This window comes from Anoplophora glabripennis, unplaced genomic scaffold, assembly GCF_000390285.2.
Source record: "Anoplophora glabripennis isolate ALB-LARVAE unplaced genomic scaffold, Agla_2.0 scaffold15, whole genome shotgun sequence".
Classification (NCBI taxonomy): Eukaryota; Metazoa; Arthropoda; class Insecta; order Coleoptera; family Cerambycidae; genus Anoplophora; species Anoplophora glabripennis.
The window spans coordinates 368,722-383,087 of NW_019416279.1; the positions used below are offsets into that span (position 1 = coordinate 368,722).

Below are 14,366 nucleotides of genomic sequence, written 5' to 3' on the forward strand. Positions count from 1 at the left end.
GTTCTAGTTTCAAAAACTGTGCAATCTTATTAGGAATCATAGAAAGGGTATTCTTGCCGACTGGTTGGTTGTAGCATCTACCTGATGCTTGATAACGCATAAAAAAGCGTGACATTTCAATTTTAATTTCCAATCTAATCTTGATACATTTGTTGAGAATTTCTAGGGGAGAAACAGAACCCAGACTAGAAGTAATTGTAAACGTACGTGATATACCATTTTTAGAATCTGGAATTGTAACTACAATAATGTCATTGAAATTTTTGAAATTGACGTTGTCCAAAGTAAGTTTGCACAACTCATCAGAATGGCATGCTCCTACAATGCCTAAGACCGTCACTACCTTAGCAAATATGTGTTATCGGGTGGCTGAACGAGAAAATCGTTGACTTGTCTTGTAAAAACGTTTGAATTTTTAGGTGACATTTCCGAAACACCAGTATTTTTATTCTGGCACCATTCTCTGAAATTTCTATATGCTCGTCCGTAGCACGCTGTCGACTTTTCGGGCAATAAATTTTGTTTTTGTTGTATTTCGTCCTCGACTGGTAAAGAATATTTACCTCCTTTATGGTGTAAATAACTATTTCGTATTAGTTGTAGAATAAACGGTAGTATAAAAACATTTGTACAAAAACAACGAAATAACAATTAAAAAAAGGCATAAAAATGTGTAGAGATTTTCCGATCCCAAGATATTCAAGTTTGAATGATCTAATGTATCAATTGCTTTGAGGAAATATTTATAGTTCACATTTACCTGACTTATTTGATCAGATCAGATATCAGGCAACAAGTTCAAAATAGAATTTTAGAAGAAAATAAATAACGTTTTAAAATATCATCATAGAGTTGTGAAATTTTCATTAAATCATGCTTTATCCTTCATTTTCAGGTCAATTCCGACAACACCTGCGACATCGACGTGGAAAATACCCTCCGCACCCTTCTGTCCCCTCAAGAGAACTCTATGCAGGTCCAGGCGCTGCGCAGAGACGTTCTTCGGAAATTTCAAGAGGCCTTAGATCGGTTAGACCAGGAGGAAGACGAGAGAAACTTAAAGCGATCGCTCAGTTCCTTGGCCGCTTGGAATAACCTGCCCGAACACAAGAGGAACCTCGAAGCCCTCGCTAGGGCTGGGTACCTAAAGACTCTGCCGGATGAAGACGATGGCGACTCGAACTACAAGAGGAGCATCGCCAATTTGGCAAAAAATGGGCAGCTGCCAATGCCAAGCGACGGTCAGAAGCGTGGTAAGAGAAAAACGAGTGTTTTGTTTAGGACTATATTATTTTCCTCCAGTTGTACAGTGTACTGTGCAATATTGCAGCTCTGGGTGAAAGTTGACAACTGGTGTTTGCTTTCAGGTATAGAGTCTTTAGCCAGAAATGGCGACTTACGTCCAAAGAAAGACATCCAGGAGCTACTCGATGAGATGTACGGCAAGAGGAACATAGGCAGCTTAGCCAGAGGGTTTAACTTACCGAGCTACGGCAAGAGGTCTTTGAGTAGTTTGGCCAAATCAGGGGATCTCAACTATCAGAGGACCCAGTACAAGAGGAACATTGCGTCACTAGCTAGAGATGGGAAATTTACAGGTAAGAACTATATAGTGCCAGGACAACATCCAGATAGAGAATGTTCACTGATTTTGTGGAAGGGATGGCGTATTATGACTCTGTGTTTATTTAAAAAATTACCTGCGAGTTTTTTAACTGGGAATGAGAAGTTTATGAACTTTTTTATGAAATAATATACATTCAGATAATATTCTACCTGTTTTACCTATTTTGCCTTATATCTATATATAGAAAAAAATTGTAAAAACCAAAGATTTTGGACATGTAAACCAAATTTTTGTTTTTTTTTAATGAAATACCCTGTGTTTGTTACTTTTTAATTCGTCTCTTTTTTTATTACGATCATATATACAGGGTGATTCAAAAAACCGCTGACAGACTTCTAGGGTAAGTAATACATGAAAAATTAAGACGAAAAGTCTTAATAAAGATAGGGTCGCAAATGCCCCCTTCACGAGATACAGGGCCGTAAAATTAAAGCGTAAAAATGACAAAAATAAGCTTATAATCTAGTTTACTTAACTCACTTGTACACATTGACATTAGTGACAGGCGTTGTTTAATTTTATTTTGGATAGCACAAGCCTACTATGCGAAACTAAAATGAATGAAAATAAAATTGGATTTACAAATTTTCTACAAAGGTGTTTCTCTTAAAAATTGTTGCTTTAATCCAAATTTTGCAAGAGACCAATTCGATAGACAATTGAACACTTTACACGAAAATAGTGCCCTTGTGACAAAATTAGCAGTGGCGCAGAAAATATTTTTAAAAAAGGGTCACGTTGACCCCGTCTCTACGACACTGCTGCTCATAAAATTTTGAGCAGTACATCAAACATTGGTCTTAAGGTGCTAACTGCGCATAACAAATTTGAAATACAAGTGTTCAGGCATTTTGGAATTATTGCAGACAATGTTTAATTTTACAGAAACTTTGACGCCCTGTATCTCGTTAAGGAGGCATTTGCGACCCTATGTCTATTAAAACTTTTCGTCTTAATTTTTTATATATTATCTACCCTAGAAGTCTGTCAGCGGTTTTTTGAATCACCCTGTATACATTCTGCACATAGTCAAGATTGCCATGAAACCTGTTCTTGGGATGTTTTCTAGTGTCAAACCTAAACAAATCTTTAATTTTTTTGTTAAACAAAGAATGTCTTATTATAAAAAGTGTTTTATAATGTCTTCATCCTGTTTTAGACAAAACACTTTGTTCAATAACAATGTAGCATTTTTTTCTTAATAAAATATTTAAATCAACAGCTGAAAAGCAAAAATATGGTCTGGTTCCATGGCAATCTTGACTTTCTCTATTGTGGAGGTCAGTAAATAAAATAAAATAAACAAATACGGGGTCTGTTCAGAAAATAACTTATAGTACAATTCAATGGACTTTTAAATCGCAATATTGGCCAACTTGCCTGAATTTTTGGTAGAAGTTAGTTTGAGGTATATAATAACAATAAGTGACAGTAATTTTTTTTTCAACCCCCGACTAGGGGTGAAAAGAGTTAAAATAAAGTGTTTTTTTCAAGATACCTAACTCAAAAGGGGTAAAAGCTAGAAGGAAATTTCTTATAAAAGTTGTAGAGCATAATATTCTACATAAAAATGATCTATTTGCTTTTTCTTGTACTATTAAAATTAACAGTTAGGGTGGCTAGAAGTTAAGGGAGGATTTCAGAAAATTAAAAAAAATCATAACAAGCAGGAAAATTAATGAATTTTTTATTAGAATTTATTTTTTCAATCTACTCTGAAATATGTAGACTTTCTTTTCAAAGAAATATATGTTTTTTAATTTTTATTAAAAAAGTTATAATAATTTCAATTTTTTAATCGCTAATTTTTATGATTTAACAGTAAAACAACTTTTTTCTATGCCATTCGATTGTTTTATTATTTAAAATAATGAAAAGTTGCTTTCGAAATTTTGTTTTAATGCAAAGATAAAAAATCACGTTCGCTTTGTGAAAATGTTATAACTTTATTAAAAATTAAAAAATATATCTCTGAAAAGATAGTTTACATTTTTTAGGGTAGATTGAAAAAAAAATTACAAAATTCATTCGTTTTTCTCCTTGTTACGATTTATCAAATTTCTGAAATCATCCGTTAACTTCTAGTCTCCCTAACTGTTAATTTTAATAGCACAAAAAAAGTCAATAAACTATTTTTATGTAGAAATTTATGCTCTACAACTTTTATAAGAAAATTTCAAATTTCAAAAGGGGTAAGAGCTAGAATCTAGAATCCTACAGTCCAAATTCAAAAACCAGTGGTGAAGAAACAAGGATGTCGTTTCCTTATTTAAAGTAAAACTTCTACGCCACTGAATTAATTGGTAATATGAATACATTTTACAACAGTTTGGAACATTCCGGATGAAAAAACATTCTTTTATTTTTCGAAAAGTGAATGGAGTTATGAGACATATTATGATGCGGTTTTCCAGATATTTAAAAAAATTGTTTTATTTTTGTTAATTTCAACGCCCTGTATCTCATAAACGGTGGCCTTCTGCACCTATGTTCATAGAGCAAAATGATGTTAATTTTTGTTGTTTAGTACTTTCCCTAAGTTTGTCTATTAAAATCTGTACCATTCTGTATATCTCAAACTAACTTATATAAAAATTCAGGCAAGTTGACCAAAATTACGATTTAAAGGCCCATTTAGTTGGACTAAATATCTCCATTAGAGCGTTATTCAAAACGTTTGGTTATTCTAAAAATTTTGGTAGCAAATTACTGGACTTAAAGTAGGTAGTACATTGACCCGAGTCTATCTGATTGTGAGAGTTATTTTTTTATACTGCTATCATTGACAACAATTTTATTTCTAAAGTATTGGAGTTCTATTTGAGAAGCACTTTGTGTAAAACGTACACTTGATCGATGACTGTGAGGAAAGTAACGACCTTCCTTGCGTTATTTCAGGTAAACGGGCTATGCCAGCTTTGCGAGAAGATGAATATTCAGTCAGCCTGCACAGACTCCCCCAAGCCGAAGGAATGGAGGAAAAGAGAAACTTGCAGTCTATCAAAGCTCAGTACAAACCGAAGTTCAAGAGATCTGCCGACGAGACGGAAAAGAGGAACAAGCGAGAGGCCGACTATTTTGACGTGGAAAACGGTGAATATCCCTCTCCTGTGTATCAGAGCCCCAATATTTACGACTATGAAGACTGGTTGCAGGATCTGACGGGCGCTTATCCCAACGCTGAGAAAAGGTTCTTAGGTGAGTCAGTTTATTACATTTTTATAAAATGTGAGGGCTAACTTGTACAAGAAATGTTTTTTTTTTTTAATTTAAAATACACATCCAACAGGCGATGCCCAATAACAGGATATGTAATAAAATATAAAAAGAGTTAAAAGAGAGAAAAATTAACTAAGAAAAAATACAGAAAAAAATGGTACAAACTTACAAACTAAACTTCTAAACTTCAAGTTCAACAAAATCTCTCTTTGTAGATTTGTGTTAAATTTTAAACAACAATCGACTACGTGTCTCTTCTTGGAAGCGGTGAATGATATCAAGTTGAAACAAAACGAATTTTTTAACATATATTAAACTGCCTAATTTTTTGAAAACTGGCAAATAAAAGAAATTTTAATGACTTCTTTCTGTCACAGATGCAATTTGTTATCAATAATGGTAATGTAATGTAATGGTAATGTTTAGTGTAGCGGAAAACGTTATTTTCGAGTTTGTTGAACACGAATCTGAAGTTATTTTTGTGTGGTCTAATACAGTTTTCTTATTAAATTTGTAACTCTACACTTCACACAATTCTCCCATTATTAATATTTGCAGCAGCATTATGCAGTCATATATCATTTAAAATATAGAGGGTGTAATTTTCAATCTTTATGATATTTATAGGGAAGCTACCTTTGACCTTTAGAAACACTTACAAGCGTTTCTACACTGAATTTACTTTTTTAATTTTTCTTCGAGGTTTTTCATACCCCGCCACTGGACAGGCTGGCTGCGAACGCATTGTTGTCGAATCTCATCTTCCTTGATTGTGGATATGTTTTTTTACAATACAGGGTGTAGTAAATTAAAAGACGAATCCGAAAATATCATTGTTGTTACCGTAAAGCAGTGGCGTACTATTTTATTTAGAAAAATATGCCACCAATACCCTCTGTATCTCCAGCATGTAAATTTTAGCAAAAGCCCTCAGATTTTAGACAATGCTTATATAAATAGATGTGCCCAAATTATTCCATTAACTAAATTATTTAAAAAAATTTAAAATATTTTTTGAAGTTTAACACCCTGTATATTTTCAAAGAAGCGTCTTAGATAAAAACTGTATAGGAAAGACCCTTTAAAATCCGCCAAAGAATACGAGGTTTCGGTCACCATTTGTGAATCACCCTGTATAACAATAAAGACACACAAATACATCCTACCGTCACTAAATACTAATAAAGAATTAAGATAATAAGATTAGACACTGGCACTATAAGAGGTACTTTACTAATTCCACTTTAAACTTTACTTAAAGATTAAATTTAATGAAATACAATACTGAACCATACAAATTATATAACCAAATTAACGTTGGCCCGTCTATTACCCTATTGTCATATCCTATCAGGCGTAATTAACCTAAACTAGATCAATGCCACTGAGATTAACAAACTAAACACAGTGCTTTAAAAAATAGCAACAAATACTTTTTATTAAAAATTAGAAATAATTTAAAAAATTATTTCAAAATCATTAGATTATTATTTATAAGTAGTTCTAATTTATTATATATTATATCATTTTGTTAGTTTTATATAGTTAGTTTAAAAAGGTAGCAACAGCCAATCCTGATAATTAAAATTTAAAATACCAATTGTTTCGATTATTTAGGTATTTGATAAAAAAAATTAGATTAGTATTCTGTGGAACACATACTGCTAGTCAAAACAAAACACAGACGCAAATTTTTTTGTAGAGGCAGCAAGTAAATTAAAGTCAATATTTATTTTAATTTGATTTCTATGTTCATCTGGTCAGTAACCTACTCTACTTGCTGGAACATTTCAACACAAAATAACAACTTTAGTTAGGTTATGTCAAGTAGGTTTTTTATATATTAGATCAGAAAAAAATTAAAGTAACCTAATCTTACTTAACTTTATGTAGAAATTATTAGAAAATTTGAATTCTTATTAGATTATTAGAATTAGAAATTAGATTGTTTACGTAGATATATAAATTTCTGCATAGTGTTAGGTTAGGTCAGCATAAGTTTCTTAAATTTCTGATTCTAATAATTCTAATATAAAATTAATTCTGGTTTTCTAATAATCAAATATAAAAAATTGTTTTTGATCTAAGCTAACTAACTTTTAATATAGTAATATCATTGAGTATACTATTTACAAAAATTATATCTCAGCTATATTAAATTAGTAGGAGTTTTTAAATGAATTAAAATATTTATATTTATTTTCACTCATCAATATGCTGCCCCTAGAAATAAATTTAGGATATTTAGTAACCTTATTTCAGAGAATTAATGAACTATATTATTAAATATTTTAATTTTTTTCTGAAAAAACTAGATGCGACTCTACAAATCTAACTTCAAATTCGTGTTCGTTCATCTAATACTCTGTAGTACTTGCGCATCCACCATAATCTAGAATTTTATAACATTTTAAGTTAGGTTAAATTTTTTTCAACTAGGTATCTCAATATCCATGAAACTTTATAAACTTTATATTTCTTACTTTTTCTACCGCCGAAAAATAAAGTCATAAGTACACTTTGTTTTTACATAAAACATTTTTTATTATTTACCTAAACTCTTTATACACGTAGACTATTTACTATTTGGCTGTAACAATTTATTCTCGGATCACTTTTCTGCTATATGGACATTCTCTTCAGTTTTATCTTGACATGTTGGTAAATATCAGTCTGGAACTAACTTACATTAACTGTACGATATGGTGGACTGTAACACCCTACGAAAAAAATGTGCACAGTTTGTAAACTTACCTCAAACGTCAAATATGTTTCTGCTATATCATCTTTTAAGAATCTTAGATTTTAGCTACAAAAGAGCATTGTTTGACTTCATTTGATATGATTTTGGCAACCCTTTCTGAACTTATTTGAGTGAGCGTAATACTTTTTGAACAAAATAAACGAAGTTCTGTTTCTGGGTTTTAGTTTACATCTGATTTTATAACCTTGAAGTAATTGATGGTTAAATATCCACAACACGTTTTGGCAACATGCGTAAAATGCGTATACTGCCTCCTGACTACCAATATTTTACTTTTAAGGAAGTTAAGAGATATCTTGATCTTGATATCTCTCCAGAAATAAACTTTTTCCATTCCGATTTATGTACGTTCTCACCCCTCTGACATTTTAAATAAATAAATCCACTTGTCGTTTTCATCCGTTCCCCAAACATAGCGCATCAAACTTTTATATATTCCGTCACCGTAAACAGTTTTTTCAATCTTACATCGGTGTTTATCTACCCTTATTCATTTTCGTCTCCCACAGCTCGAAGCCTCATTCCAGACGTCGCGATTCGTTCTTCAAAGCGTCGCTTTTCGCCGCAACAACTTTGAATAAGTTGCCAGATGGGGCTGGAATTAAGATATAGGGTTTACCATCCAATTTCGGTTAGTAAAGATACTCTATCTTGATGAAAGGAAAATAAATAGAAATGTCGATAAACCCGCACTGTTTTTATATCAAAAGTACTTCTACTGCGAGCGTTAAAATTCGTTGTTTCTTAACTGTCATCCTCGCACATCTAAAAGCTTCTTGTGTTCAGGTATAAATCTACTGTGGGTATAATTATAATATTCAAGTGTTATTGTTATTTGCGTACATTGAGAGAAAAATAGTTCTATCGGTTTAAAATATGAGAAGTCCTTTAATAGTATCGAATTATTTTTGTTATCCTCTAAACTAACGAGCCCCCACTGGTGGATTTTACAGAAACCCATTCAAATATGTATTTCACTTCTGATTTTACGGTATTGTTCGCTTTGTACTATAAGTTAAAAAGCATGTCATTCTTATCATGTCACGAAATCTACACCTTCATGAATTCATTTAAAAGGTGGTAGGGTAGAACAAAGCTGTTAAAACAAAGTTTGTTTAAAATTATCTGGTTTGGAAGTCGATCTGAACAACCTTTTAGTAAAACCGCTGATAATCGATAACGTTCTCAACTTGGGAATACCGTATGTACAGAGTGTTTGTTATACAGGGTGTATCTAAATAACACCGAAAACATTCAAGGGGCAATTCTCCGATGAAAATTAATAGGGGTCTTTGGTATAAAATTTTTTGAAAAAACCCTTCCCTGAAAAGTTACGCCCCTCCTAAAATTACAAAAAAAAAAATTGTTTTTCTTTTTTATCTTCCACGTACATCAAGCTAAAGAAACCAAACTTGGTGAACATTATCTGTCAATAAAACTACACTTTTTGAATTTTTTTCAACCCTGAACTATTTTTGTAAGGGGTTGAAATAATCAACCCCTATGACATTTTTTCTTATAATTTTTTTTTCGATAAAATTTTTTCCTTTTAAAAAATATGTCTAAAAAACCCCATTCATTTACTAACTTTTTGATCTCTTCAAGTTTCTTCGAAAAGTTAAGGATTTATGACAAAAAAAAAAAAATGTATTGTAATGTATTTTTAAAAAGATGAGCTGTTTAACGCGAGTGTATTTTGCCGAAAGATCTAGTGGCCTGTTCTTTACAATGGAATCCGTAGAAACAAATGTCAATGTCATTTATTGTTACTGTTTCTTACTATTTCACAAGTTTCATGATTTTGTGTAGAAAATATTAGTTAATAAACCGAAAATATGGTTAACTATTCGAATTTAGAAATGGCAGATATGCATTTTACATATGGGTATGCTAACGGTAATGCATTGGAAGCGCAAAGACTTTATGCTGAACAGTACCCAGAGCGTAGATTACCCCACCATACTACGTTCACAAATATTCACCAACGCTTGCGGGAACTTGGAAAATTTGAAAAGAGAAGTCATGACTGTGGCCGTAGCCGAGAAGTTAGAACTGAAGCTGTCGATGAAGCCGTACTTAATTTAATTGAGGAATCCCCAGAAACTAGTACCAGGAAAATAGCTCGTGTCCTAAATGTAAGCCATTCGGTAGTTTTTAGAATTTTAAAAGAACAACAGTTATATCCCTATCATCTCCAACGGGTGCAGTCGTTACTGATTCGAGATTTTTTACCACGTGTGGTTTTTTGTCAATGGCTTATTAATATGATCGGCCAAGCGCCGCAGTTCTTAAGAAATATTTTATTTACTGACGAGGCGAATTTCTCAAGAGACTGTATTAGAAATTTTCGTAACAATCATATTTGGGCTGAGGAAAATCCTCATGACTTTTTTGAAGGAAATCATCAGTATCAATTTTCATTAAATGTGTGGCTCGGAATTATCGACGATCATTTAATTGGTCCCTATTTTCTTCCACGACGATTAGATGGTGACTCATATTGTCATCTTCTCGAAGAATTACCTATTATTCTTGAAGAAGTTCCCATTCAAATTAGGCAACGTTTATGGTTTATGCACGACGGTGCACCAGCCCACTTTAGTATACGTGCAAGACGTCACTTGGATGAGGTGTATGCCAATCGATGGATAGGTCGAGGAGGATATGTAAATTGGCCAGCCCGCTCCCCTGACCTTAATCCTTTGGATTTTTGCATATGGGGATATCTGAAATCTTTGATCTACTCAAGGCCAGTTGAAGATATCAATGATTTGCGAAACCGCATTGTAGCAGGGTGTGAAACGATAAAAAATTCACCAGGAATATTTGAACGCATACGCAATTCTATGAGAACAAGAGTAGATGCTTGTATTGAAGCTGAAGGCAATCATTTTCAACATTTTTTGTAGATTGTATTGTCAATATCCGACAGATTTTTATTTTTTGTTACTGTTATAACATTATTCATCATTTGTTCACTTTTAGTCTAAGTTCCAAACTTCTTAGCCTAGTAGAATCATAGGTCAACTATTTGGTTGAGTGTTTTTTAATAAAATGTTATTTAATATGACAATAAATGACATTGACATTTGTTTCTACGGATTCCATTGTAAAGAACAGGCCACTAGATCTTTCGGCAAAATACACTCGCGTTAAACAGCTCATCTTTTTAAAAATACATTACAATACATTTATTTTTTTTTGTCATAAATCCTTAACTTTTCGAAGAAACTTGAAGAGATCAAAAAGTTAGTAAATGAATGGGGTTTTTTAGACATATTTTTTAAAAGGAAAAAATTTTATCGAAAAAAAAATTATAAGAAAAAATGTCATAGGGGTTGATTATTTCAACCCCTTACAAAAATAGTTCAGGGTTGAAAAAAATTCAAAAAGTGTAGTTTTATTGACAGATAATGTTCACCAAGTTTGGTTTCTTTAGCTTGATGTACGTGGAAGATAAAAAAGAAAAACAATTTTTTTTTGTAATTTTAGGAGGGGCGTAACTTTTCAGGGGAGGGTTTTTTCAAAAAATTTTATACCAAAGACCCCTATTAATTTTCATCGGAGAATCGCCCCTTGAATTTTTTCGGTGTTATTTAGATACACCCTGTATAATAAAATAAAATATTCACATTGGACTTTTATCCACGCATATGAACCTATAAAAAATCAAATTTAATTTATTTACTTATTAACATTAACATTTACATTTAGGTATAGTAATAGACATTTCGTTTTTTGTTAAATCACATCTAACTTCCTTTCCGTTAATAACAGCCACAGGAATACAATTACTTTCTTGCATTTTTACCAAATTCAGATAGAACTCGAATAAATAGCTATTATTTATAGCTTTATATCTTTCAAGCTTAAAATTTACGAATATTTTCAAAATATTAATATAATACAATGAGATAATTTCTACGGACCCAAAGCATATCCTTGTGGGATTCCTAGTTCTAGACTCACTTGATTTCGGTAAAAAAAAAATGTATTCACCAGTATCGAATCATTTTTTGTTAATTCTATTAAAGCAGTGGAAAAAACTGCAGCAGAAGCTATGCACGAATGCTTTTGTAATGCAGTTGGCAGACCGTTGGGCAGGGAGGAGGGGCATCGATTCCGTTTTAATTAAAAACGTTTATGGACAAAATTTCAGCAGCAGGTGCTGGCTGTTAACAAGAGATACCGTCGTACAAAAGAATTCATTTAATTAGAAGTCAAAATGCAGGCGCTGGTTTATTAAGATGAATTCTTTTCACAGCCTGGTGATTTAAATTTAATTATTTTGCCACCATTTCCGACATTACACTATTATGGAAATACCTAGAGCAGTTATTTCTCGCAATATTATTAGTTAAAAACTTCATTTCGACTAATTGGTAGGTTACTCTTTGCCAGCAGGTACAAAGCAATGGTTTATGTCAGTAGGATTAAGTAGCTGTCACAATTAAGTTATTACATAATTTGAAGGCTATATCTCACCCACACTTAGAACAAGTTATTAAAAGTATTTAAATGAAAATATCTCAAAAAATTACTAATGTTTAAAAGGTTTGTCGCTGTCACCCAGAATATATGATTTGATTAAATTTATAACTATCCTAAGATATTCCACTTGGCTAATACAAAGTGTAAAAATTAATATCCGCTCTATACAGGGTGTTAATGAAATACCCTGCCAAATGGTGCGTCACAAATAAATAAAAACATATCTCCCGAATTGATTCTGATATTATATGGAATAAAATAATCATTTTCATTTTATTGAATTGTCACAGACTTATTTTTAATAAAAAAAATAGTAACTAAAGAACAGTTCGTTTTTTGAGGCATTTTTTGTTGGAAATATGTACCAGAAAGAAGCATGTTTATATAATTCCTAAAATATTCAGTGACGTCGAAATTCTTAGCAACTGTATTTCCCAGAATTTCTGTCACTTGTTGTCAATTAATCAACGTCAAGCAATTTCAGAAGTATTTAAACAAAAGCGATATTTTTTTATATTTTCAACACTCTGTTTATCGAAAACGAAGGTTTTCCGAACACATATTTACAGTTTTTATTGATTTGTAATGTAGAATCAGTCATTAAAATTTGACAGACTACATCATTAACACTCTGTATACAGGGTGTCTCGGAAAAGGTACAAATAATTCAGGACTATTAAACAAAAATAAGACAATTTTTTCCAATGAATTTTTATAATAAAATATTTATTTTACGGTATTTGTCATATATAATAAAATTTTGATTAAATTACTGAAAATGCATTGATTTTTAGAAAAACCCAATCGACTGTCGCGAAGACAACCAGCATCTACTTCGTAATATACAAGGTGTCTGGAAACGAATAAGCCATACTTACATTGTAGCTTTATTGAATGAAAACAAAGCAATTTCGATCAAATTAGTTATCTCAGTAACATTTTACTTTAAAAGTTATGTTGATTTAAAAAAAATAAAGACATTTCTATAAAGATCAAAAATTTGTTAAGGGAACAAAATTGTACTAAAGTAACTTGATTCAAATCGTTTTATTTTTGTACATAGAAACTATATTATTTGGTGTACGTATAGTCTATATGATTCTGGACACCCTGTATATTAAGATATAAGGCTGACTTTAAAAAAACAGTAGTATTTTTCTTAAAATCGGGGCAAAGGTACCGTTTTAATGTAAAACGAAATTTTACGATGCTAAACATGCTAAAAAACTTACCTGCAGCAAATTTTAATGTTGCTTTTATGAAAAAGATTTTCTAAAATTTGATTTAAAAAATTATTTTGACGGCCTGTAAGAATAAAATGCGATAAGCCCATAAGAAGAAATATTTATATTTTTTGGTGTTCAATCAGTCTCGGATTTTTTCCAAAATATCTTGTATAATAAAACAAAATACATTTCATAAATTTTGATTAAAATAAATTCAATTGCTTTTCTCAATCGTCGCTTATTTTTAAATACTAAAATAACTTGTTCCTCTTCATGTTTATTAATGGACAGTTTTTCTAAATAATCTCAAAATAATAAATTTAATAATCTCTTATTATTAACCCTAAATATTATATAAAATACATTTTCCGAATTAGAGTAGAGTTATTCATAACTGACTGAAGTTCATTAATTCAAATAATTGGTGAGGTATTCCAAGCACGTATTTCAATCTCTCGGTCGCGAGCAAAGCAGTGATTTTGCCTGTGGTCTGTACTCCATAATAAATACAGATAAATTATTGCGTGCAACAAAGTTTTGACGTGACGGGGATTTTCGAAGGAACGCGATTTGAATATTGAACGAGCGGGGGCAAATATTTGTTTAGGTTATTGAAATATTACTTTGTAGAGGCTGTATTGTATTTCGCAATAATGTTTAAACACTAGTGAAACAAAAAATTTGAGTAAGAGCTATAAATTTTGGCCGATGTTTCAAGCTGTTTTGAAGCTCAGAAGGATATTTTAGGACGCTAAATTGGAAAAAAGGATCGTACAAAAACTTTTGAAATATTAGAGCTGCTAATCGAATAGGAAATATAATTAGTATTATTAAGTAAGTAGATAATGTATGTTTGAACTACATTTTTTCCTTTTTATCATGTAGGTTGGTCACTATTCTTTCTTACATATTCTACATTTTTACTTTGTTATTGAAATTTTTGTAAAACTTTCGAAGTATTTTACGATTACGAACAAACCTGTCAAATTTGACATGTAAGACTAATACATACAGGGTGTCCTACAAGAAAATACACAAA

General features: G+C 31.5%; 1 protein-coding gene across 1 annotated transcript in view; it reads left to right on the forward strand.

The window, feature by feature from the left end:
- LOC108905061 (neuropeptide-like 1) overlaps positions 1-14,366 on the forward strand; it is an 89,297-nt gene that overhangs the window by 63,230 nt on the left and 11,701 nt on the right. The window contains exons 3-5 of the mRNA XM_023457378.1: positions 896-1,253; positions 1,368-1,598; positions 4,526-4,825. Coding sequence (XP_023313146.1) covers positions 896-1,253; positions 1,368-1,598; positions 4,526-4,825 — 889 coding nt within the window. The remainder of the gene's footprint in view (positions 1-895; positions 1,254-1,367; positions 1,599-4,525; positions 4,826-14,366) is intronic.